The 22,798-nt window shown below is 39.9% G+C and overlaps 1 protein-coding gene across 10 annotated transcripts in view; it reads right to left on the minus strand.

Annotated features, from left to right (window-relative positions):
* IQCK (IQ motif containing K) overlaps positions 1–22,798 on the minus strand; it is a 201,430-nt gene that overhangs the window by 119,125 nt on the left and 59,507 nt on the right. For 2 of the 10 annotated variants that reach the window (XM_045848881.1, XM_045848883.1), the window contains exon 7: positions 124–160. The exons of the other annotated variants lie outside the window; for them this stretch is intronic. In XM_045848881.1, coding sequence (XP_045704837.1) covers positions 124–160 — 37 coding nt within the window. The remainder of the gene's footprint in view (positions 1–123; positions 161–22,798) is intronic. 10 annotated transcript variants of the gene reach the window in all.

A 22,798-nucleotide genomic window follows, 5' to 3' on the forward strand; every position in this document is an offset into this window, starting at 1 on the left:
GGGGATGTGTGAGGGGCAACCACACATTGATGTTTCTCTCCTCTCTTTCTCCCTGCATCCCCCTCTCTAAAAATAAATAAAGAAAATCTTTAAAAACAAAAAGAACTTACAAGTCTGACTTACTTTTGGTTCCTTATGTTTCCCCAAAGCATAGCTTCCTCTGAAAAGCAGGATTCAAGATATTTCAGATGTAGTACAAAACAAACAAACAAACAAACAAACAAACAAAAAAACCTCTGAAAGGACATGGGTCACATGAAAACTGTTTTCAGGACAGGATCCTCAAAAATAATTTTGCAAATGAGGGACTCCCAAGTGCCCTGGACTTCGAGCTCTCCCTAGTGACTGTCATCATCTGAGTTTATAGTAAGCCCTATGTACAGAGAGATTAACTAATCTGTTCAAGTTCACACAGCTTGTAAGTGGCCTAGTCAGGCCCAGACCCATCCAATCACAAAGCCTAGGCTTTCCTCACAATGCCGTGCTCACACCAGACCTCTACTGGGTAAACACTTACAGAAGCCCAGGCTCGTACAGACTGCCAAGCTAACTGGCAACAGCGCAGGATCCTTCAGGATCTGGGCTTTTATTTCCCTCTAAACTTTGACTTAAAAACAACCACCACCAAAGAAATCTCACCAATGTGTGAATGAATGAATGCTCTTTTGAGTTATTCTAGAATCGAGGAAATCAAAGCCAGGAAGAACCATGAACATTAATTAGCAAGACCATTTTTAGTGGTCAGTGATGTTGCCAGGTGCTGGTTCTCCAGCCACAAGGTCCTTCCTTTCTAACATACCAATAAATGAGATTCACCTACTTTAGAGAGACAATTATACCCCCCAAATGACAGCAATATTAGAAACTTTTCCCTAATGTCCTATTTCCATTTTGATTTGAATGAATGATGTGTTGGCTCCCCACTCCCCGGTTCTATTTTTGTTTTCATTTCTTTTTGTCTATTTTCTGCTTATTTGGGCTGTAGTGGAGCAGTCGTATCTTGCTGGAGGTGCATCAGCTCCCTGCATTCCACAGTAAATGTCTCTCTTCATCCACCACTCTTAATTCTCTAAATCTCTGTGTGTGACAGCAATGAATCTCATCCCTTTAGTAATTCTCCTTCACTAGTTAAAAAACAATGGCTTCTAGGAAGACCTCAGTGTTTCTCAGGAGATCTTGGTGTGCCAAGAGTGAATTTAGGAGACAAATGTTATCATGAATTAATACTATTTGGTATTTACTGAGAACTTTTCCAGTTTCCCCCTCCTGCCAGACTTGCTCCTTGTGCTCCAGCTGTGCTAACCGTTTTCATCTCCAATGTGCCCTCTCACCTCAGGGCTTTGCTGAGGGTTTTCCTCTGCCTCCAGAGTCCTACTCCAGCCAGGACACCACATACATTAGTCCAGATTGTCCTCTCAAGGGCACCCAGCTGGGCAGAGAGAACTCAAATCTCACCCAGCTCTGCTCAGTAAACAATGGTCCAGCATGAAGGCTGCATCTACCCTAGGCCAGGAGTGTGTTTCCCTAATTTGCTAAAAGGCACCTTAGGGTTGGGGGAGCTGACACCCCTTTCTCCCAATTCACCCTTATTCTTTCTTCCTTTCTCTACTTGAATGCTACTGAAGGATTTTTCTGATTAGGTCAGGGCCCAGTGGAGTTCTGTGCAATTTTCCTTTCTAGTCCTTGGCCCGATTTGGAGATAGAAATCTGGTTACCTAATTAATGCCCAAATCCTCAACTGAACTGAAAGTGCCACAAGGACAGAGACAGGACTTCTGTTTGCTCCTCTTGGTAGTTTCAGCACTCAGGACAGTGCTTGGCACATCATGGGCACTCATTAAATATTTGTGACATGAGCCTCTGTGCCTGGCATAGTGTGCTAAGAACTTTCCACACAAGATTTCATTAAATCCTTTCAACATTAATAATGAGTTATTGTTATTCTTTGTTCAGAGTGAAGAAACTGAGGATAAGAAGAATGAAGAGACTTGTTCAAGGTGACTGATCATTTTTTGCCAATAATGCAAATTGGCCAGGAAGTAAAGAGAATGGCCCAAAGAGAAGAGGATAGCTCACAAGTTCACTAGTAGGGAATAATGGACCTCACAGCTTCAAGTGTCAAACAAAGGAATACCCAGTCACTTGCCTAGAAGGAAATGAGTGTGGGAAAGCCATAATCATAGAAAATACCCTCTTCATCACTCCTTACAGTAATAACTTGGCAGATATCCTCGTCCAAAGCTCCACAGAGACTGTCAGGACAGAACGAAGTGGAATTCGTTACTTGTATCTAGGGGACATTTGATGGTGCCTTCCCATTCAACTGCAATTTTTCTGCTTAAATATGTTTTCTCTCTTGATGTTATGAAATAATCAGAGTAATGGTATTCCTGTTTTAGAACAGCAGTAGGAAAGGAGAACTGCAAATTTGGGACCAACAGCCTGAGTGGGCTTTCACCAGTAATGAAACTCAATTGCCTTGCATCACAATGATATTTCCAAAGGTGAAATGAGATTTCTAATAGGCCATTAAGCAGTAGTATGAGGCCACCTTTAGTGACACCTCTGTTTTCATGGCTAACTAAGAGGCACTGTCTAGTTCTCAAACCAAGAGTAAGTATGATAAGCCAGTCTAAGTCAGACTAAATTAAAAGGAATTAATCTTCAGAGAATCATCCCTGGGAATTAGAAATTACTTCAGCAGGCCAGTTTGCAGGCAAAGAAGCCATGCCAGGCCCTTTTCTCTCTTTTAGAATCAGTGCAACTGGCTCCAGATCAAATAAAATGAGAGATTAAATAGAGGCAACCACTAATCATGGGGAATCAGAGAAGAAGAGAAGATGAGCATGTCAATCATAGGAGAAGGCAGCTGAGGTTCCTCAAGGGTTTAAATCAGATACCCCCAGAGTAGAAAGGTTTGTGTGTCTCAAAGGCCAAAACAGTACTGCTGAGTATTTTTCCAATAGGACTTGTTTTATTGGTAATGTTCATTTGTCACATTCCTCTTCTTTATCAAGTTAATTCATGTGAATTAAATATATCCGAATCTCAAGAATCAATGCTTTAATTCTGAGAGGGAACAAGAGTTAATTTTTCTGATATTGTGTGTATGTATAAACACACCACACCACACACACACACACACACACACACACACACACACACACACCTTTCCCCTTTTTTGGATGCTAAATGAAAGATCTGTAGGACCTAAGGAAGCTTATAAATATACAAAAGAGAATCTGAGAAGTTAGTCTTTTTTTTATTTTATTGATTCTAGAGAGAGGGGAAGGGAGGGAAAAGGAGAGAAACATCAATTGGTTGCTTCTTGCATGTGCCCTGTCTAGGGATTGAACCTGCAAAGCAGGCATATGCCTTGACTGGGAATCAAAATGGCAACCTTTCAGTTTGCAGGATGATGCCCAACCAACTGAGTAACACCATCCAGGGCTGAGAAGTTACTCTTTATTAACTTCTCCACCCAGTTCTAAGACAAGAGGTACCATTCAAAATGGCATTTAAGCAAAATAAGGCAGAAAGGAGAAAAGCTTGTTTTATATTGAAAATTGAATGCCAGGATCCAAATTCTATCTACTTTTCATTAGGTATTACATTGAATTGTTTTCTTAGAACATGAGAATACAAAGCCATTTACAAAATGACACAAACTCTAAATCAACCATTGCTCATAAAGCCTTTCACGAGCTCAGTATTTGATAATGTCCACCCTCGTATTCAGTAAAACAGATTACCTATCCCTGCCATCAGACTTCACTGGTTTCCCAAAAATTCTTGTTGAAGATATCTGTCTTGAGTAATGAATTTCTTTTTTTTAAAGATTTTATTTATTTATTTATTTATTTTTAGAGAGGGAAGGGAGGGAGAGAGAGGGGGGGAGAGAGAGAGAGAGAGAGAGAGAGAGGGAGAGAAACATCAATGTGCCGTTGCTGTGAGCTGTGGCCTGCAACCCAGGCATGTGGCCTGACTGGGAATCAAACCTGTGACACTTTGATTCGCAGCCCAAGCTCAATCCACTGAGCTACACCAGCCAGGGCTGAGTAATGAATTTCAAATATTCGGAAGGAATACAATAGAGGTTAACTGGAATGGTCCATCCAGACATACAGTGACTAGCCATTAGGATAGAATCTCATAGAATTCTTTCAATCCCAGCCTTTTGTGATGTGAGGAATAACTCAAAAAAAACAAAACAAAACAAAAAAAAAAACAGTAGGGAGAGCCAGCTGCCTGACTCTAGTGGCCTTAAAGCACATTGAGAAATAATCATTTCTAGGACATGATTTTCTACTCACTCAGCAACTCCACCCTGGAAAACCAACAAGCAATTACCCAGCATCAGGCTGAATTATTCTCCTAGGTAAACACAGAATCAGGTCGTACTTTACCACCCTTTCTCTGGAAGCTACACATGGGCCGAGTTACCAGTGCTCACTAAACAACCTGCTGCAAGACCACATGCTCACCTTGAACTGCATATATAACCATGTCCAAAATCAGGGCATGCGACTTATGCTTTTGATAAATATGTCCTGATGGCTGTAATATTTATTTAGTCTCTCTCCTCCTGCCCCAAATGGTGAACCTAGGCAAGGCATGGGTGGATGGAGAGGTAGGTGTTTACAAGGAGAGCAGACCATCTTCCTCCTACCAGTAGGAAAACAACCTTCCCAATTCTTCCAAACCAACTGGAGGAGATCCAAACTTGTTTTCTGCCATGGATCCCTTTCCACTTTGGCAGTTGGGAGTCCTCAGAATGTTCTTTAAAACACAAAAACTAAGATTACAAAGCAAACCAATTATATTGGAATACAGTTATCAAAATGTTTAAAAAGTAATGATATATCAATAGTAACATTGGTGCTACTAAATTATGCAGTAATTAGGAAGAGCTAATGCAGCTCAGTTAACTAATGTAATGAGCAACAACTGGAAATATTTTGCAATCACTGTACCAACTATAACATAACATGAAAATGTCTGATTGCTATTAGTGACAAAGTCACAGGTACTATGGATACTACTGAGGTTTGCTGTGCAGTTACAGACTAGTGAAAATAAAGAGGTCATTTCCCCCTTCCTTCAGGGATCCCTGAATCATAGACAGTTGTGGCTAGAGCTGGGAAAAGGAGAAAGATGAGTTTTACTTCCAGGTTGGGACTAAGGATTAAGGATTTAAAAATAAACAAGATGAATATGAACAGTGAAATAAGACTATTTCAAAACAAAGTGACCAGGCAGTTATGGAATTTGGCCCCCCAAAGTTATTAAATGGTGGCTTCCTGGATGGAAGAGAAATTCAGTGTACTATAGTGGGGCAATTATTGGGAATAAAATGAAATAAAAAGTTCATTTTATTCCCAATAACTTGTCATTCTTCACTAAACCCATTAAATTTTCCAAACAGAACTTTTTGTTCTCATACTTCATTTCAGTCAATGGCTCCCCATTCAGACAGTTGCTCAGACCAGAAGTTTCCAAGTCATCCTTGAATTCTTTCTCTTTCACCCATATTCAATTCATCAATAAGTCATGGTTCCAATATCAACCTCTTCTTACCTCTTTATTCCAAGCTGCCATCATCTCCTCACTGGCCTCCCTGTTTACACTATTACAGCTGATGCCAGTGAACTCCCCATCCAGCTGCCAGAGTGATTTTCTTTAAAGATAAATTAGATTATTACACTCTTCAGCTTAACCCCCTCTCCCCACCCAATAGCTTCCTAGCACACTGAAAAGAAGAAAAATTCAAACTCTTTATCATGGTGTCCAAGGCCCTACCCCAGTTGGACACAGCTCAGCCAACCTCTCTGGCCTATTTCCTACCACCCTCTCAGCCTCCCTTATCTCTTTCTGACTCACTGGTCAAGTCTGTGCCTGCCTCAAGGCCTTCATGTGGCTGTGTCATCTGTTTGGAACACTCTTTTGTTGATCTCTGTAAGGCTAGTTCCCTGTTTGTCACTCATACCCTGTGTACATGTCCCTGTGTTAGATAGGTGAGCCTTTCTTAGCAACTCTATCTAAAACACTACCACCTCTCACCCAGACCTGTCACTCTCTGTCCAGTTACTCTGGTTTATTTTTCTTCAAAGTAACTGAATCTTCTTTACATCATACAGTAAGTTTATTTGTTAGCTTGGTTATTGTCTATCTTCCCCCTACCATGTAAACTCCATGAGGCCCAAGTCTCTCTTGTTCTCCACTCTATCCATGGTACTTAGAAAAGTGCCTAGAACAAAGTAGGCATTTAATAAATATTGTCAAATGAATGACAGTTACTATAGATAAGGAAAGAGAGAACTTTCTTTAATGTCAGAATTTACCAGTGAGAGAGCTGAGTTAAATTCAGATATTCTAACCTTCACTTGAGTCATAATGCTACTATCCATGTTTTATCACGCTAAAGCAGCAACTACTATCCTCTTAAGATCAAGAATAAAAGTTACCATTCTTTGACTATCTACTCTGAGCCCTCTTCAGTGGATAAATTTTATTTTTATCTGCCCATCATTTGCTTCCCTCTTCTTTTGGTACTAGTCCTCAGATTTTCTTTGACAGGTCCCCCTCTATGAGTAGGGTACAATATGGGTCACAATGCCTTGCCCTCCTGGGACCAAGGAGTTCACATGAGATCCAAGCTTAGCCAAGCAGATTCTGTTTCCCTGGATCAAGAATCTTGAGTAGACTGTCAGAGACTAGAGAATTCTTCCTAGCAGTGGTGTCTTGAAGACAGGTCATTAGCCTAGTCTCCCTAGATCCCTCTGCCTGCTTTCTAAGGCCAGGTCCTTCATGTTTGTGAGTTATATTTTTATGTCCAATATATACCTTTTTCTTAAGTATCCCTTAAATTTCTGTGGCTTGCAATAAAGAACCCTGATACCATCTTTAACCCTCACAGCAACTCTGAATGTAGGTATTATTTTCATCCCATGGTGAAAGAGAGGAGCATAGCTCAGAGATGTAAAAGGAGTAGTTCCAGGGCCAGGCTATGGTAGGATGCATAACAGCCTCCAAAAATGTCCACATCCAATCTCTAGCTGTGAACACATATATTCCCTTATATGGCAAAAGGGACTTTGTAAATGTAAATAAGAATCTTGAGGTAGCTCTGGCTGGCGTAGCTCAGTGGATTGAGTGCGGGCTGTGGACTAAAGTGTCGCAGGTTTGATTCCCAGTCAGGCCACATACCTGGGTTGCAGGCCACGGCTCCCAGCAACCGCACATTGATATTTCTCTCTCTCTCTCTTTCTCCCTCCCTTCCCTCTCTAAAAATAAATAAATAAAATCTTTTTAAAAATAAAAAAATAGTCCTTTCTTTAAAAAACAAAGAATCTTGAGGTTATCCAGGGAGGCCTAATAATATAATCACAAGGGTCCCTGTGACAGGGAGGCAGAGGGAGATACTACTATAGAAGTATGAAATGTGACAACAGAAACCAGAGATCAGAGTAATCTGGAAGGGTCACAAGCCCTCTTAGAATTCAGGGGGCCTCCCAAAACTAGGAAAAGCAAGAAAACAAATTTTTCCCCAGAGCTTCCAGAAAGAACGGGTAGCCTCCAGAGCAATTCTGGGGTAATTTCTTAAAGAAAGTAATACAACAACTAATAAGGCAGAGCTAAATTGAGACCCAGATGTGTCTGCCATGCTGCCTGTGCATGGGTTCCCTGAATTTGTTTCCAGATCACCTACGAACAGGAGGAAGGAAAGAAAGCAGCACTGTCTGCCTCAGAAAGGGGGCCATACACATGCCAAACCTCAAGATTTATGCATCCAAGCATGTCCCAAATTCAGGAAATAGCTCATCTTCCTTCCTGTTTGAAGACAAATGCTAATACAAAGAGCAAACACAATTTAGTATCCTTATGAAACTCTCTGGCTTCTGAAATTACTGAAACAGAAATTTACATTGCCATAAGACAAAATAAATTAAATGTGTTCTTTCAACAGGGAATGGCAGAAAATTTTCTGCCATGCCACCATTTAATTATGATCTTTTGTGCAAAAGACATGCTGTTTACTGTGTCATTTTGAAATCATGAGCATTTTTGGTCCCAGTGTTAACTTCACAACAACATACTATCATATAGCTGGTGCTTGTCCTCAAATGGCATGGTAACACTTTTGTTTTCACCTCAGGTTTTGGTTATAAGATACTTTTAAGCTCCATGAAAGTGTTGTGGATTTTTTTCCCCTTTGTTTATCTAAGGGTAGAACTTAGCTGAAAAGCCATTTCATCCAAACCAACCCTTTCTTTTCTCTTCTAAAACACAATCTTTGTTTCATTGAAGGTCTCAGCTTTAAAGAGGTCTTTCATGAACTTTCTCCCCTGGGACATGGGACCAGATAGGCAGCAGTGTATTTTTGTTCATGGTACTTATTTAGTGATTTATTCTTGCAAATGAATCTCACCAATTCTTTTCAGTCAAAATAAAAAGCAAAAGTCTTCCTGCTCTTAATATTGATGGCAAATAATTTCACTGCTTCTGACTGACCAGTTGAATCAGGACTGTATACCACAAAAGAAAATAGTGCTGGATTCGTAAATAGAAGGGAAGCCAACAGGAGAGATGATACAATCCACCACTGCTGAAAGGTCAGCAAGAAAACACCCTCATCAAACTTTGATGATAGTATGCCATACCCTATATTATTGTTCTCATTAATACTCCTTTCCCAGTAAGAGAATTCTGCACCCCTGCTCTCTGCCATATGCCTTTCAGTTTTTCCTTTTTGGTGGTGTCAGCTTCCCTAGAGCACTGCCAGGAAGTTTGGCCATGGGACTTGTGCTGACCAATGAAATGTGAGCAGAAGGAATGTTTGCCATTGCTCTTCTCCTTCTGCTCCTTCATCCTGGGTACAAGAATGAAAAGAGACATGGACCAAAGCCAAAAGTGACACAGAGCCATCATACAACTGAGTGAGGGATAAACCTTTGTAGTTATGAGGCACTGATATTTGAGGATTGTTTGAACCTAGAAAAAGCTGACTAACACAGAATACTAGAGAGTAGCTGGGTAAACACCATGCAAGAAAACGTCATTTGGGACTCTTGTTTGAAAGTATTAGAAGCATAACTCAAACTGGTCTAAAAAAAAAGAAAAAAGGTATTTATTGGCTCACTTAACTAATAGGGGTAGAGCTGACTTTAGGGATGGACAGATAGAGAGGTTCTAAATGATGCTATAGGGACTCAGGCCCTGGCCATATCTCAGTCCTGTTGTATGTAAGGCATTATCTCTTTAGCTGGTTGCCCTCTGTAGCTCAAGGCTTATCACCTCAAAGCCCAGGTCTAAAGAAAAAGAGGAAATCTTTCCTGGTTGCGTCTTGAAAAATCTCTGAATTATCCCTGATTATACCAACTTGGAGTAACCATGGTGGTCAGGTAGATTCACTGCTGGGATTGGCCAGGCCTGGCTCACATGTCCAGCTCAGAGCCAAGGTGGGATCAGCTAGCTCACTCTCTACAAGAACTAAAAATGGAGAAGGTAATCCTCTCAGGAACACCAGAAGTACTGTAATCAAAAGAAAGGGAAAATCAGGCAAGGCTAGAAAGAAACATAAATGTCTACCATATATAGCAAGAAAATGGAATAAAATGACACAGAATACATATTTCTCAGACCACAAGATGCATCTAGGTTTTAGATGAGAAAAATAGGAAAAAAATTTTTGAAGCAAAAAATGTGGTAAAACATTTAATAACATAACTAACATAATATTTAACTGATATAAATGTGAAGTTGCATTCGGACTGTAAGACACACTCCCCGTTTTCCTCCCAAATTTGGGGGGAGTGTGTCTTATAGTTCAAAAATATAGTAAATACACTTTAATTTTATAATTGTGTGTGTGCGTGTGTGTGTGTGTTGGAAAATGTTTTATTTTTTTTCCATTTTTAAAATTTTAATCATTGTTCAAGTACAGTTTTCTTCCTTTTATTCCCAACCCAGCCCACCCACCCAACCCTCCCCACTTCCCTCCCATTACCACCCTCCTCCTAGTTTTTGTCCATGTGTTTTTTAAATTTGTTCCTGTAAACCCTTCCCATTCTCCCCTTAAATTCAATCCCCTCTCCCCTCTGGTCACTGTCAGCCTGACCTCTCTTTCAGTGTCTTTGGTTACATTTTGTTTGTTTGTTTGTTTTGTTGTTTAGGTTCTTGTTAAAGGTGAGATCATATGGTATTTGTCTTTCACTGCCTGGCTTATTTCGCTTAGCATAATGCTTTCCAGCTCCATCCAAGTTGTTGCAAAGGGTAGGAGCTCCTTCCTTCTTTCTGCTGCATAGAATTCCATTGTGTAAATGTACCATAGTTTTTTGATCCACTCATTTACTGATGGGCACCTAGGTTGCTTCCAGCACCTAGCTATTGTAAATTGTGCTGCTATGAACATTGGGGTGCATAGGTTCTTTTGGATTGGTGTTTTAGTGTTCTTAGGATATAGTCCCAGCAGTGGAATTGCTAAGTTAAAGGGCAGATCTATTTTTAGTTTTCTGAGGAAGTTCCATACTGCTTTCCATAGTGGTTGTACCAGTCTGCAGTCCCACCAACAGTGCACTAGGGTCCCCTTTTCTCCACAACCTCTCTAACACTTGTTGTTTGTTGCTTTGTTTATGATGGCCATTCTGACTGGTGTGAAGTGGTATCTCATTGTGGTTTTAATTTGCATCTCTCTGATAGCTAGCAATATTGAACATCGTTTCATGTGTCTTTGGATTTTCTGTATGTCCTCCTTTGAGAAGTGTCTGTTCAAGTCTTTTAACCACTTTTTAATTGGGTTTCTTCTTAGAGTGGAATTGTGTAAGTTCTTTATATATTTTGGAGATTAAACCCTTGTCTGAGGTATCATTGGCAAATATGTTTTCCCATACAGTTGGTTCTTTCTTTATTTTGATTATGTTTACTTTAGCTGTGCAGAAGCATTTTATTTTGATTAAGTCCCTATCATTTATTCTTTCCTTTATGTCCCTTGCTCTAGGGGGCATGTCAGTAAAAAAGTTTCTGTGTGACATATCTGAGATTTTCCTACCTACATTCTCCTGTAGGACTTTAATGGTTTCATGGTTTATATTTAAATCTTTTATCCACCTTGGATTTATTTTCCTATAAGGTGGAAGTTGGTGTTTCAGTTTCATTTTGTTACATGTACTTGTCAAATTCTCCCAAAGCCATTTGTTGAAGAGGCAATTTTTAACTCCATTTTATGTTTCTGCCCCCTTTGTCTAATATTAATTGACCATAGAGACTTGGGTTTATTTCTGGGCTCTCTGTTCTGTTCCATTGGTCCATGAGCCTGTTTTTATGCCAGTACCAGGCTGTTTTGATTACAGTGGCCTTGTACTATAGTTTACTGTCAGGTATTGCAATCCCTCCTACTTTACTCTTCTTTCTCAAAATTGCAGCAGCTATTCAGGGTCATTCATGGTTCCATATAAATTTTTCAAGTGTTTGTTCCATGTCTGTGAAATAAGCCATTGGTACTTTAATAGGTGTTGCATTGAATGTGTAAATTGCTTTGAGTAGTATAGACATTTTGATGATATTAATTCTTCCAGTCCATGAACACGGTATATGTTTCCATTTGTTTGTGTCTTCCTTGATTTCTTTCCTCGGTGTTATGTAGTTTTCTGAATATGGGTCTTTTACCTCTTTGGGTAGGTTTATTCCTAGGTATTTCATTTTTCTTTTTGCTATTTCAAATGGGATTTTTTCTTCATTTCTGCTTCTGCTGTTTCATTGATGGTGTACAGAAATGCCATCGGTTTCTGGATATTGACTTTGTATCCTGCTGTTTTGCCAATTTCACTTATTAGGTGAAGAAGTTTTTTGGTGGAGTCTATAGGATTTTCTATGTACACTATCATGTCATCTGCAAATAGTGACAGTTTTGTTTCCTCATTTCCGATTTGGATGCCTTTTATTTCTTTTTCTTTTCTGATCGCTGTGCCTAAAACTTCCAGTACTATATTGAATAGAAGTAGTGAGAGTAGACATCCTTGTCTTGTTCTTGATCTTAGTGGAAAAGATTTTAAGTTTTGCCCATTGAGTATGATGTTGACTGTAGGTCTCTCATATATGGCCTTTATTATGTTGAGGAATGCTCCCTCTCTTCCCACTTTGCTGAGTGTTTTTATCATAAATGGGTGCTGTAGCTTATCAAATGCTTTTTCTGCATCTATTGATATGATCATATGGTTTTTGTCTTTGCTTTTGTTTATGCGATGTATTACATTTACTGACTTGCGAATATTGTACCATCCTTGCATCCCTGGAATCAATCCCACTTGGTCATGGTGTATGATCTTATTAATGTATTGTCGGATGCAGTTTGTCAGTATTTTGTTGAGGATTTTAGCGCCAATATTCATGGGCAATATTGGCCTGAAGTTTTCTTTCTTTGTTGTGTCTTTATCTGGTTTAGGAATTAGGATGATGTTGACCTCATAAAAAGAGTTTGGGAGTCTCCCATCTTTTTGGATTTTTTTGGAATAGTCTTTGAAGGATAGGGGTTAGCTCTTCCTTAAATGCTTTGTAGAGTTCTCCTGTGAAACCATCTGGTCCAGGGCTTTTGTGTGTTGGGAGGTTTTTGATTGCTGCTTCAATTTCTTTTGCTGTTATTGGTTTGTTCAGGCTTTCTGCTTCTTTTTCATTGAGTTTTGGAAGATTATATTTTTTGTAGAAATTTGTCCATTTCACCTAGGTTTTCAAATTTCTTGCCATACAGCTCTTTGTAGTAATTTCTTGCAGTCCTTTGTAATTCTGTGGTACCTGTTGTAATCTCTCCTCTTTCATTTCTGATTGTGTTTATTTCGGTCTTCTCTCTTTTTTTCCTGGTGAGTCTGCTTAAAGGCTTGTCGATTTTGTTTATCTTTTCAAAGAACCAGCTCTCTTAGATTCATTGATTTTTAGAATTGTGATTTTAGTCTCTGTGTCATTTAATTCTGCTCTGATCTTGGTTATTTCCTTCCTTCTACTTGCTCTGGGCTGTCTTTGTCGTTGTTCCTCGAGTTCTTGTAGGTGTACGGTTAGGTTGTTTGTTTGAAATATTTCTAACTTTTTTAGCTGGGCCTGTATCACTATGAAATTCCGTCTGAGGACTGCCTTGGTTGTGTCCCGTAAGTTTTGGGTTGTTGTGAGTTCCTTTTCATTTGTTTCCAGAAACCTTTTGATTTCTTCCCTAAATTCATTCTTGACCCATTCATTGTTTAATAGCATGCTATTTAATCTCCATGATTTTGAGTGTTTTGGGATTTTTTCCTTGGCGTTGGTTTCTAGCTTCAGCCCCTTGTGATCTGAGAAAATGCTTGGTATGATTTCAATTTTCTTGAAATTGTTGAGGCTTGTTTTGTGTCCTATCATGTAGTCTATCTTTGAAAATGTTCCGTGTACATTTGAAAACAATGTGTATTTAGTTTCTTTGGGATGGAGAGCTCTGAATATATCAGTAAAGTCCTTTTCATCTAGGCTATTGTTCAATGCCACAATATCTTTGTTGATATTTTGTTTGGAAGATCTGTCCATTTTTGACAGTAAGGTGTTCAAATCCCCCAGTATAATTGTGTTGCTGTCAATATCTTTTTTGAAGTCTTCTAAGATTTTCTTTATGTATTTGGGTGCTCCTATGTTGGGTGCATATATATTTACAATATTTATGTCTTCTTGGTGGATTCTTCCCTGAGTATTATGAAGTGACCTTCTGGGTCTCTGTTTATGGACCTCTTTTGGAAGTCTATTTTGTCTGATATGAGTATTGCTACCCCGGCTTTTTTTTTCCTTTCCATTTGCTTGGAAGATTTGTTTCCAGCCCTTCACTTTCAGCTGTGCAGGGCTTTTATCCTGAGGTGGGTCTCTTGTAGGCAGCGTATGTGTGGGTCATGCTTTCTTATCCATTCAGCTATCCTATGTCTTTTGATTGGAGCATTTAATTCATTTACGTTTAAGGTTATTATTGATAGGTACTTATTCATTGTCTTTTATGTATGTGTGTTCCTCTCTCTCTTTCTCTTTTCCTTTCTTTTCTTAAAGCAGTCCCTTTAGCATCTCTTGCAGAGCTGGTTTAATGGAGGTGTATTCTTTTAGACTTCTTTTTTGTGGGAAGCTCCTTATTTGGCCTTCTACCTTGATTGAGAGCCTTGCTGGGTAAAGGAGCCTTGGTTGCAGACCTCTGGTTGTCATTACTTGGAATATTTCTTGCCATTCTCTTCTGGCTTGGAGTGTTTCCATTGAGAAATCAGCTGCTAGCCTTATTGGGGCTCCCTTTTATATTACTTCCTGTTTCTCCCTTGCTGCCTTTAAGATTCTCTCTTTGTCTTGAAATCTTGCCATTTTAATTATGATGCGTCTTGAGATGGGCCTCTTTGGGTTCCTCTTGATTGGGACTCTCTGTGTTTCCTGGATTTGTGTGCCTTTTTCTCTCATCATATTAGGGCAGTTTTCCATCATTACTTTTTCAAATAGGTTTTCTATCCCTTGCTCTTCTCCTTCCCCTTCTGGTATCCCTACTATACAGATATTATTACATTTCATATTGTCTTGCATTTCTCTTAATCCCTCTTCATTCTTTCTGAGCCTCTTTTCCTTTTCTTGCTCTTTCTGGGTGTTCTTTTCTACTTTGTCCTCCAGCTTGCTGATCTTGTCTTCTGCTTCATTTAGCCTGCTTTTGATTCCTTCTATTGTGTTCTTTAGTTCAGAAATTGTATTCTTCATTTCCTATTGGTCTTTGTTGATAGTTTCTGTCACCCTTTGGATGTTGATATAATTTGCAGTGAGTTCATTGTAGTTTCCCCATATTTTCTGGTAATTCTCTGTGAGCTCATTGAGCTTCCTGATAATCATTGTTTTGAACTTGATATCTGATAGTTGAGTTTCCTCTATTTCACTTGGCATTTTTTCTGAGGCTTCCTTCTTTCTCTTCATTTGGAGATTGTTTCTTTGTTTTCTCATTGTTCTTGAGATTCTTCTTGTTAGCCTCTGTTTCTTAAGTTAATCTGCTCTTGTTCCCTGTGATTATGGTATGAACTTTTGTGGTAGAATACCTGTGAGATTCAGTGGTGCAGTCTCTTTCATGTATCCTGGTGCTCACAACTTCCCCCTAGTCTTTTCTGTGATCAGTTGGAGGAGTAAGGCAAAATGGTTTAAGACAGCAAGACAGTATTCTATGATATTTAAATTAGCAGCCAGTAGAGAAGAGATGGGATATCCTTTGGCTACTTATAGTGTCAACCGTGATCTTCCATCCCACTAGCCACATTTTAGAAAGGATGCCAAGAAGGTAAGACTCTCATTGGGGACAAAAGGATTGTTAGTTGGATCTAGAAAGCTGTGAGGCTGTGGGAGGTCAGATTTTGATGTAGGGTGGGAATAAAGATTAGTAAATAGAGTAGTGTGTACAAGAATAGAGACAACCCCCACAATAATCTAGTTCAGGAAATTGCGACGTGGGCTGATACCAGGTAGGTGTATTGGGTAGTATTTATTTTACAATGGTATGAGCTAGATCTTATTTACAGTAATATTAAAGCAACAATCATATGGCAGAATCTATGAAATCTAGATAGAAGAATAAGGAGTATAGAACCTTGAGAGGTGTACTAATGGTACACAAATGAAGGATAGTAAATTATCAGCGCACTGTGACTGAGATAACAGGGGGAACCTATCAAATGACAGTATAACCAGCCAAGCAAAGAAGATTATACAGAAAGAAAAAGAATACGAAAATACTATTAAAGTAAAAAATTTCAGAAAAGTGAGAAAAAGATAATACAAATTTCCAGTAATTTGCAAGCTCAAAAAAAAAGAAAGGGGAAAAAAAGCAGAAGATGGAGTGCAGGAGAGATAAATTTGGAGTGGAAGGAATAATAGTAGGATGAATGGAAGAGAAACATAAGGAATTGAGAGATATAAAAATAGTAAGAATTGAAAAATAAAAAGTCACTTAAAAAACAAGATAAAATCAAACAATCAACCAACAATAGCCAAAAAACAAACAAACAAACAAAAAAACACCTCTTGTTGGTTTCTAACTGGCCATACCAGTTTTTCTGGTCTTGCTGGCTTCAGCAGGCTGAGGGGCATTTAAAATACTTATCACTCTTCCCAGTCAAAACTCAGTAAATCTCTCGGGTACTGTCCCCAGGACCAGCAGGGCACTCTCCCCAGGGCCAATCTGACTTTCCCCTACAGGGCCCTGGGTGCTCCCAAGCATGCTCTCTGGAGCTCACTGCCACGGTCTCCCGGCTCCAGCCCTGCAGAGCTCCAGCGTCTTTTCCAGGTTCATGGTGCAAGCTCCGGGGATCGCAAGGAGATGCACCCTTCCCCCAAATTTCACCACAGCGGGCTCTATGTTTTCAGGAAGCACCCGTGTCTTTTCTGGATTCACGGTGCAAGGTCCGGGGATAGCGAAGGGGCTTGCACTTCCACCAATTTCCCCCTTGCGGGCTCTGGGAACCCCCGAAGCCCGTGTCCCTTCCGGGTTCACAGCGCGAGAGTGGGGAATCCCGAAGGGGTGCATGCTTCCCCTAGTTTACCACCACAGGCTCCAGAAACCTGAGAACCCCCGCACCCTTTCTTTGTTCAGGGCTGCGAGGTCTGGGTTTTCCACAGATCCACACTCCTACCAGGCTGGGGGGTGCATGCGCACGTCCAGGCCACCTCTGGCCTCGCAGACTGGGGGCACTCACCCCTCCCAGGGCTATGGGTGGGTGCTCCCAGCCTCTGCGCGATTGTCTCCCAGTCCAACTCCCCTCTCTGTGCCTTCAAGCAACAAGGTCTCCCCTGGTGTTGCTCAACCCCATTGTCTGGGGAGGGAGCAGCAACTCCCCTCTCCCAGGTGCCCTGAGGCAGACCCGGGAGCACCGGGCCTTGGGGCTGCAACCCCCCTGGTCCCCGTGCTGATCCCTGGGTCCCTGTTGTCCTGAAGCAGTCTCCTTACTGTCTGGTTTTTCAATGTCCACTACAATTTTTGATGTCCTGTTTTCAAAAATGTTTCAGTAACGTAGGCCACTTGCTCTGTTCCTCCGCCGATCAGTGAGTTTGTCTCCCCTGAACAGAGGAAGGGGATCACGCCCCCTCAAACAAAGCCACCATCTTGATCTCACTCTATAATTGTTTTTCATTCTTAAATTAACTCTGTGGACAATAGAAAACCTACACAATTATACAGAGAAGAAAATAAAAGCCATTTTCTTGCTGTTTGGAGTGAAACATACTTTTGAAAGAGTTTTTTTTGGGGGGGGGTCTAGTGTTATTTTATGATGAACCTTGATTTTAAACATTTCCTTTTCACTCTAGTTTAACAAATATATGTACTTTATATATGATAAATCTTGTTATTTTTATAAGCCTAAGAGACTATTTAAAGGTTGTCAATGTCCCTGGGCACATACAAATGCAGTATCTTTTTTTTTTAAGTCATGGAAAAGAAATGGGTAACTGAGTACACTAAATTATGGGGAAGCTTTGTGAGTAGGCGTCATCATTTTTTGTGATAAGAAATCAGCTCCCAGCTGATTTGTCCCATGGCAAATAATCCCAGCCTCCCAGCTGTGATTCGATGATACAATGATATCGAGCATTTAAGATAGCTGGGTAGAATTTGTCTTACCAATAACATTAAGACCCAAACTCACAGTTTACATGGCTCCCCAGGTTGGTAGATAATATTATTTGAGGCACTAAGTGCCAGCACACACATAATAGAGGATTCGCATTTACACAGGAGTTATACTCTACAATCAGAGTAGAAGATGAAAATTACATCAGTCCAAATTTCCCCTTAATATCTCTTAATTTACCCATATAACTTTCATATCTTTCAGTCAGCCTCACACAGCTAGTTTTTTCACAGTCTTAGTACAGATCACTTTTAAGTACCAAATGGTATAAGAGGCAGTAATTAACCATACTCTTAACAGCATAGACTCTGAAACCAGAGTACCTGGGTTCAAATCTCTATTTACTAGCTGTGACCTTGGATAAATAACTTATGTGCATCAGTTCTTTCCCTGAAACATGGCTGTCACTGTGACAACTAGTATATGTGGAATATCTGTGTATTCCTTACATATCTCAGCCTCCCTTGCAGTTGCTTTGGAGCCATGTGAGGAGGTAAGGTAAGGAGAGGTGAGAAGGTTAAGAACCAGGGTGCCTCCTCCATTCTTTTCTTCCTTTGCTTCAGTGATCTCAAAGATCTCATATTCCAAATAGCTGTAATTTATAAGAGGGCTGTCCAAATTGGAGCAGTTATTCCCTGAGTAAAAAATAACTTGTTATTGGGTTAAGCCACTGGTATTCTGGTAGTGTTATAACTGCATTCTAGCCTAGTTTACCCTAATACAATAGGGATAATAATATTTCCTGCTTTCTAGGGTTGTTATACAAGTTAAATTAGGTAATATTTATAAACTTTTCAGAAGATTATATAAATGCTTAATAGGTAACTAGGTAGGTACATAGTGACAGAAAGACAAAAGGAAGTAGCTGCCTTATAAGCTGCTGATGTCATGAGAGGCACATAAAACTGAGAAAAAAATAAGGAAAAAACTGAGTCTTGTGTCCTATTTTTTGCTTCATCTCCAGACAGCCAGTCAGCATTGCATTTAAAAAAACGTCTTCTTTCTGTATCTCCCAGAAGCATAACATTAAATTAGCATTAAGTAAGTGTATATATACTACAATCCAACGACAGATAAAATCTGTGTGTCCATGAAGAAGGAACCATGTGCTGGGGGAAATGGCACATAATTAGTGTCCAATAAATGTTAGGCAGCCAGCTTTTGAATATGACTGTTCCATAATTTTTAGAGCACATTTAAACATTTAATAAATATTAGCTGAATAAATGAATGAGTATTAAATGACTCCCTTTAAATAGCTGGAACACACCTGTTTGGTATATTTGTATGTATCACTAGTGTAAACAAATATATTCTCCTAACAGCTGGCACCAGAATTCCTCTTAAGCAGGAACAAAGACCATTTTACAGATGGAAAAACAGACTCAAAGAGGTCTTTTCCACGTCATCCAGAGTCACACAGCTGCAGTTGTTGAAGCTTGATTTGAAAAGCATAGCTGTGATTCCATTACATGTCATTACTCCTTTGACTTCCAAAACATTCTTAAACCTCCATGATAGCTCTGGTATTTGACTTGCTGTCATCTTCTTCAGCACATCCCCACCAATATGCTCAGATATTTCATCATTCATACTGATGATGCCTCCAAAACTATGGCTTCAAATCCACATGATTTCATGACCCCTATCTTCCTTTGTGTCAGCCACAAAATGAAACAGTCAAATTTAGAATGGATTGTCATTGAAGACTATCACATCTCAACTTCCCAAATTCCTGATCTCATCATAACTTTCTCTAGCGTTGCATCTTTCCTACCTACTCAGTTTTATTTATATTATTTGCCCTCCCATGGGACTATGATTTGTGAAGGTTATTAGCGTTCCCATAGGGCAAGGAGCAGCAAAAAAATATGGGCCCATGGGTCAAATATGCTCTTGTGAATAAAACTGTATTGGAACAGAGCCATGCCCATTTGTTCACAATTGTCTCTGGCTGTTTCATGCTACAACAGTGGAGTTTAGCAGCTGCAACAAAGACCATATGTAGCCTATAAAGCCTAAAAGATTTACTATCTTCTACAGAAAAAGTTTGCTGACCTGATGTCAAAAGCCATTTTCTTTATCCCCAGGAACTCAGATCACTGGAGCCATGTGTTAGGGCAAGCCCAAGGCTCTGACCACATTAATCCTCCTCCCCATTTTTGCTGGGAGAACTACGTTTGACATTGAAAGAGAGCATGGAGGGTGAAGGAGACTGATATAAGGGAACTGGTTGGTGGGTTGTGCACATTAAGAGCCAGGTCTCAGGAGGAGTGACCAAGTCTCCCAGCACCAGGAGGCATTTCACTTGGGTCCATACCTGCCACCCTTCCATTGCCCCAGGGACCATTTTCTTCCATGATATTTGAGCTTCTCAGCATGATTACATGGAAACTAAGTCTCACCCACTGTCTGCCACTATAGACATCTCCAAATGGAAAAGCACAGTCCTCAGCTGTGCTTCTGTCAATAGTGCTAAGGTTAGGGAAAAACCTAGACTAGCTATTGTTTCCTGCATGCTGCCCTCATTCTCATTATGAACATTGGCTCCTACTTGCCTCTCTCACTCTTCCTGTCAAGAGAGCCCTTGAAAAGGATATAGCACCTGAGTTTTTGTCTCTCAAGACCAAATCTGGTCACCTACTAGAATGGCCCCTGCCCCAACTTGGCTAGCTCCAGGCCTGCCAGGAGGGCCTGGGGATGGTCTTGTGCTTCCCAATTCCCTGCAATGATTTGCTACCATCTGAATTATAATACTCAGTATGGAAACTACCACTAGTTGTAAACACATTTCTCTCACCCCAAAGGCTGGAACCATATTGTATTCATTGCCTGTCAATACATACTTTCTTGCTCAGAAGCACAGCAACAATCACTCAGGAGCTCATGAGGAGCTTTGAAAATTTTTATTATTTCATTTCCATTTGCTTTTTATTATGAAAAGTTTCAAAGACATAAAAAGGTAGGCAGAAAAAAAGTGAAGTCATGTCACCATTAGCCAGCTTCAATGATAGCTCTCTGTCAGTTACTCATTGGAACTTCCCATCATCCCTGTCTATAGACATATTTCATATTTAATTCATAAATATTTCAGCATGTTTCTTTAAAAAGTAATAACTTTTATTTACCATGATTATGAAATCATTATCACACCTTAAGTAAAATAATTTACTTTATCAACTGTTTACTAAATATACAAATTTCCAATTGCAACTTTATTTTATTTTAATGATTTACTTTTTCTTTTTTGTTGTTGTTGTTGTTCAAATACAGTTATCTCCATTTTCCTGCCACCATTTTCCACCACCCAACCCATCCCACACCCACCTTCAATCCTTACTGCTTTTGGCTTTGTCCAAGAGTCCTTTGTACATGTTCCTTGATGACCCTTCCTTTTCTTCCCCCTGTTCTTCCCCTCCAGCTTCCCCTCAGGTTACAGTCAGTTTTCTCTTTATTTCAATGTTTCTGGTTATATTTGCTTGCTTGTTTTGTTGATTAGGTTCCACTTATATGTGAGATCATATGGTATTTGTCTTTCACTGCCTGACTTATTTCACTTAGCACAATGCTCTCCAGTCCCATCTATGCAGTTGTGAAGGGTAGGAAGGAGATCCTTCTTTCTTTCTGCTATGTAATATTCCATTGTGTAAATGTACCAGTTTTTTTTTTATACACTCATTTACTGATGGGCACTTAGGTTGCTTCCAACACTTGGCTATTATAAATTGTGTTGGGGACTGCTCTGTGTGGTTTAGAGATTATAGCCCCGTGAGAGCAAGCTCTGAAAGGGGCTGGTAAGTCTCCCTGGAAAACCACGTCATAACACAGGTGGAAGGCATGAGTCAATTCTAATGCCAATGGTCCCATGGAAATCAGGCCTAAAATATACATTTTTGTCCTTTGAAGCCAGCTCTGCTCAGCAATAAGCCCTGTCAGTATAACCCAGACGTTTGAGTTCAAGGCATAAAGAGTGAAACTCCCTACTTCATGATATACCCCTTTATAGCCATCTGGTGTCTGCATGTCTCACAGACCCCAACCTAAAAAGATTTCTGTGTTTCTTCAATTCTTATCTATAGATAGTATTAGTTTTTTATGACTGTAGCCTTGTTGGACATTGATTCATAAGTTATGCACATGTGCTATATCCCCCTGCACTTCCCAACCCTAATAAAAGTCATGTCAGAGAAGGGCTCGGGGCATTCTCCACTACAGAGAATCACCACCACTTTTCCTGCCAAAGAAACAAGACTGTCTGGGACAACTCTTTATTCTCATCAGCAGCAGCCTGGGGAACTTCACTGGCCAGAGTTCCCCATAAAATTGTGCCCTTATAAACATTGGGGTGCATAGGTTCTTTTGAATTGGTGTTTCAGGATTCTTAGAGTATAATCCCAGCAGTGGAATGGGCAACTGAAAAGGAAGTTTCATTTCTAGTTTTTGAGGAAATTCCATGTTGTTTTCCACAGTATGTGCACTAGTCTGCATTCCCACCAACAGTGTACTAGGGTTCCTTCCCTTTTCTCCACAACCTCGCCACCACTCATTGTTTGTTGATTTGGTTATGATGGCTATTATGACCAGTGTGAAGTGGTATCTCATTGAGATATCTCTGCATTATCTCTGATGGCTAGTGATGTTGAGCATCCTTTCAAATATCTCTGGGCCCTCTGTATGTCCCCCTTGGAGGAGTGTCTGTTCAGGTCCATCGCCCATTTTTTAACTGGATTGTTTGTCTTCTTGGTATGGAGTCATGTGAGTTCTTTATATATTTTGGAGATGAAATACTTGTCTGAGGTATCATTTGCAAATATATTTTCCCATACGGTCAGTTCCCTTTTCATTTTCCTGATGTTTTCTTTAGCTGTGCAGAAGATTTTTATTTTCATGAGGTCCCATTTGTTTATTCTTTCATTTATGTCCCTTGCTCTAGGGGACATATCACTGAAAATATCGTTGTGTGCAATATCTGAGATTTTCCTGCTTATGTTCTCCACTAGGTCTCTTCTGGTATGGAGACTTATGTTTAAGTCTTTTATCCATCTTGAGTTTATTTTTGTGTATGGTGTAAGTAGGTGATCGAGTTTCATTTTTTTGCATGTAGCTGTTCAGATGTAACACCATTTGTAGAAGAGGCTATTTTGACTCCATTTTATGCTTCTGTC

Source organism: Phyllostomus hastatus, unplaced genomic scaffold (genome assembly GCF_019186645.2).
Source record: "Phyllostomus hastatus isolate PE091 unplaced genomic scaffold, TTU_PhHast_1.1 phas_contig_64, whole genome shotgun sequence".
NCBI classification, from domain to species: domain Eukaryota; kingdom Metazoa; phylum Chordata; class Mammalia; order Chiroptera; family Phyllostomidae; genus Phyllostomus; species Phyllostomus hastatus.